Source organism: Ailuropoda melanoleuca, unplaced genomic scaffold (genome assembly GCF_002007445.2).
Source record: "Ailuropoda melanoleuca isolate Jingjing unplaced genomic scaffold, ASM200744v2 unplaced-scaffold73005, whole genome shotgun sequence".
Taxonomy (NCBI): Eukaryota; Metazoa; Chordata; class Mammalia; order Carnivora; family Ursidae; genus Ailuropoda; species Ailuropoda melanoleuca.
In genome coordinates, this window is record NW_023248288.1 from 253 (window position 1) to 3,589 (window position 3,337).

Below are 3,337 nucleotides of genomic sequence, written 5' to 3' on the forward strand. Positions count from 1 at the left end.
CTTCCCTCTTGGTAGCGCTGTGGCTTTCTGCGACCTTTAAGCTTAGGAACCTCGAGTAAAGAAATTCTCAGTCAGTATCTCCAGCACAAGTCCTAGGGCTGACCCTCCTTGACCAACTTGGATCACTTGCCTATCCCTGAGTCATGAATCCAAGTTTCCAATCCCCAGGTGCATGGGCTTTAGCTGGGGAGACTGGCTGCCCTGCCTGTTTGCTCCTCTGACCTGCCCCATCCCGGGGACTGGCCGTATGTCCTCCTTTCCTTACAGTATGCTAGGGATCGGCCACTGTTCTAAGTTTTTTGGTGTATTCAGAGGTCTGGAATTCCCTGAGTGGCCAGGTCTGGGTCAAGAACCCTCTTTGGAGCCAGGAGTGGTGTCTGCTTTGTCCCGGTCCCAGTGGCTAAGACTAGGTCAGGATAACACCCCTAAGTTCCATGCATTGCCCCATGGCTCCTTGATGCTTCCCTCTTGGGGGCCCCTGCATGCCTATGCGCAGCCTCTCTCCCAACAGGTTGATCCCCATCCTGGTAAATGGGATGAAGTACTCAGAAATCGACATCATTCTGCTCAAGGTCAGTCAGGGCCGGCCGCCAGGCATGAACGGGCAGGTGAGGGCTGGGGCATTGAGGCTGGGGGCCCCAGTGGTGCTTAGTGATCTGCCCGGCCCCACAGGGGGACGTGGAGGAGGACGAGGCAGTCCCCGACAGTGAGCAGGACATCAAGCCACGTTTCCATAAGTCACGCACAGTGACGCTGCCCCATGAGGCTGAGCGGCCCGATGGCTCGGAGGACGCAGAGGACGATGATGATGACGATGCATTGTCTGACTGGAATCTGAGTGCGTGGCCTGGCCGGTGGGGGCTGGGTGGGGGGTGGACAGCAAGCTCAGGGGCTGCCTCTTGGGAAGTGATGAGAGGCCTACTCAGAGCAGATCGTGGAGATTCTAATCCTGATCTCTGATGCTGGGGGGGGTACAGTCTAGGAGGCTGGCTGCCTGTCCAAAGGGCCTCCCTGAGCCTGCCCCCACATTTCCCCTCCTGTCCCAGGGAAGTGCTCGGCAGCTGCGCTGGACGTCCTGGCTAATGTCTTCCGGGAGGAACTGCTGCCCCACCTACTCCCCCTGCTCAAGGGCCTCCTCTTCCACCCTGAGTGGGTGGTCAAAGAGTCAGGCATCCTGGTGCTGGGCGCCATCGCTGAGGGTGAGTGGCCCACGGGCGTGGTAGGGCCTGACCTCGGGGCCCCGTGCTGGCGTGAGACTGCGGAGCTGGCCCAGGCCGGGCTGTCGTGTAGCTGCATGGCCCGGCCGACCCCAGCCGCAGGGTCTCTCTCTCCCCCCGAGGCCTGCTCAGCCCCCACCAAACAGCCCTGGAGTTTGAATCTTCCCCTCAGCCTCTGGGCCTGAATGGACCCCCCAGGCCCCACAATGTGAGCTCTCCCTTTAATTCTCACAGACGGCAGTTCTGTGAGGCGCTCGGCCCAGGTACGGCTACAGTGGCAGCAACTGGCAGCCCGCGGGGCTTAACCCGTGGCGGCGGGCAGCCTGGCCCCGCGGGTTCAGCACAGCCCGATGAGGTGGGGTGCATAGATGGGGAACCTGGGGGGCAGAGGGATTTATAGCACTTCCCCGGTCACCCGTGGTGCCGCTGGGTGTATGTGAATATAAATGTGTCACCCGCGTCCCTCGTGACCACCTCGGCGTCCAGGCCTGTCATAGAAGGTTCAGACCCGGCAGCAGGAGCCTTTGCCCTGGAGGGCTTTTACAGTTTATTTAAGGAAAGTTTACTTATATAACAAGTGCAGCGTGTATTAACAGGCTTCTTGAGGTGTCCGGGAAAACACTTACAGGTACCGTTTTACCACAGACGGTAAAAATAGATCTGGGGTCTTGGATTATTAGATGGTGTGCTGTTATCTCTGTTCTCTGAACAAGAGATATGTTCACAGCTTTTTGTTTGTTTGTTTTTTAAGATTTTATTTATTTGAGAGCAAGAGCGAAGGAGGGGTAGAGGGAGAGGCAGACCCCCTGCAGAGCAGAGAGCCCAGTGCAGGCTCCATCCCAGGACCCTGAGACCACGGCCTGAGCCAAAGGCAGACAGTCAACCGACCGAGCCACCCAGGCGCCCTGTAAAAGAAAGAAAAGTAGAAAACTCACAAATATCCAAAAAATGTTTCAAAAGAAAAGTACTTGGAGCACCCGGCCGGCTCGGTCAGTGGAGTGCACGATTCTTGGTCTTGGGGTCATGAGTTTGAGCCCCACATTGGGTGTAGAGCTTAAGTTAAAAAAAGGGAAAGAGGGGCACCTGTGTGGCTCAGTTGGTCGAGTGTCCGACTCTTGATTTCAGCTCAGGCCTTAATCTCAGGGTCGTGAGGTCAAGCCCTGCTTTGGGCTCCACCCTGGGCATGCAGCCTACTTTTAAATAATTAAGTAATTAATTAATAAAATGAATAAAAATAAATAAAATATTTTTAGATTTTATTTATTTGAGAGAGAGAATGAGACAGAGCACAAGAATGGGGGAGGGTCAGAGGAAGAAACAGACTCCCCGCTCAGCAGGGAGCCCGACACGGGGACTCGATCCTGGGACTCCAGGATCATGACTTGAGCTAAAGACGTTGCTTAACCAACTGAGCCACCCAGGCACCCAAAATAAATTAAATTTAAAAAAATCAAAAGAAAAGTACTTTCCGTCTATATTGGTCACTGTGCCGCGCGGCCATCTGTGAATTCACGAGTGACCGTGATGGGGTGGCACCGCCGGGGGTGGGGGGGGAGGCTGGTTCTGATGCCGCCTCCCATCCTGGCCGTGCCTTTCAGTTTTTGTGATGGAGCCATTCATTGTCTCTGTGATTTTACCTCCCAGCCTCGGTGGCCCCCACGTAGGGGCCACTGAGCTCTCCTCAGAAGGGTGGCTGTGGCTGGGTCCAGTGGGGCTCAGGCTTGCCCTTGTGCTGGTCCTCGCAGGCTGCATGCAGGGCATGGTGCCCTACCTGCCTGAGCTGATCCCGCACCTCATCCAGTGCCTGGCAGACAAGAAGGCCCTGGTCCGCTCCATTGCCTGCTGGACGCTGAGCCGCTATGCCCACTGGGTGGTCAGCCAGCCCCCCGACATGCACCTCAAGCCTCTGATGACAGAGCTGCTCAAGCGCATCCTGGATGGCAACAAGAGGGTGCAGGAGGCGGCCTGCAGGTGACCCCCGACCCCTGGCCTCACAGCCCCCACCCCTGCCCCACCGGCTGCCTTCTGGGAAGTGATGACACTTGATGACCTTGACATCATGCTGATTTTTCACGTATTCGTACTGGCTGATCCCAAGGCCATGCCCTCCTCCCCTCCCT

The 3,337-nt window shown here is 56.7% G+C and overlaps 1 protein-coding gene and 1 non-coding gene across 2 annotated transcripts; both read left to right on the forward strand.

The window, feature by feature from the left end:
- Positions 1-294: 294 nt before the first annotated feature.
- Positions 295-3,210, forward strand: LOC117800588 (transportin-2-like). Its single transcript, XM_034653142.1, has 4 exons — positions 295-572; positions 673-838; positions 1,047-1,199; positions 2,963-3,210. The coding sequence occupies exons 1-4, from the start codon at positions 483-485 to the stop codon at positions 3,190-3,192; spliced, it is 639 nt and encodes a 212-aa protein (XP_034509033.1). The 5' UTR covers positions 295-482; the 3' UTR covers positions 3,193-3,210.
- Positions 3,211-3,243: 33 nt separating this feature from the next.
- Positions 3,244-3,313, forward strand: LOC117800589. The gene has a single exon (XR_004623120.1). It is a non-coding gene; the product is annotated as a small nucleolar RNA SNORD41 (small nucleolar RNA).
- Positions 3,314-3,337: the final 24 nt, after the last annotated feature.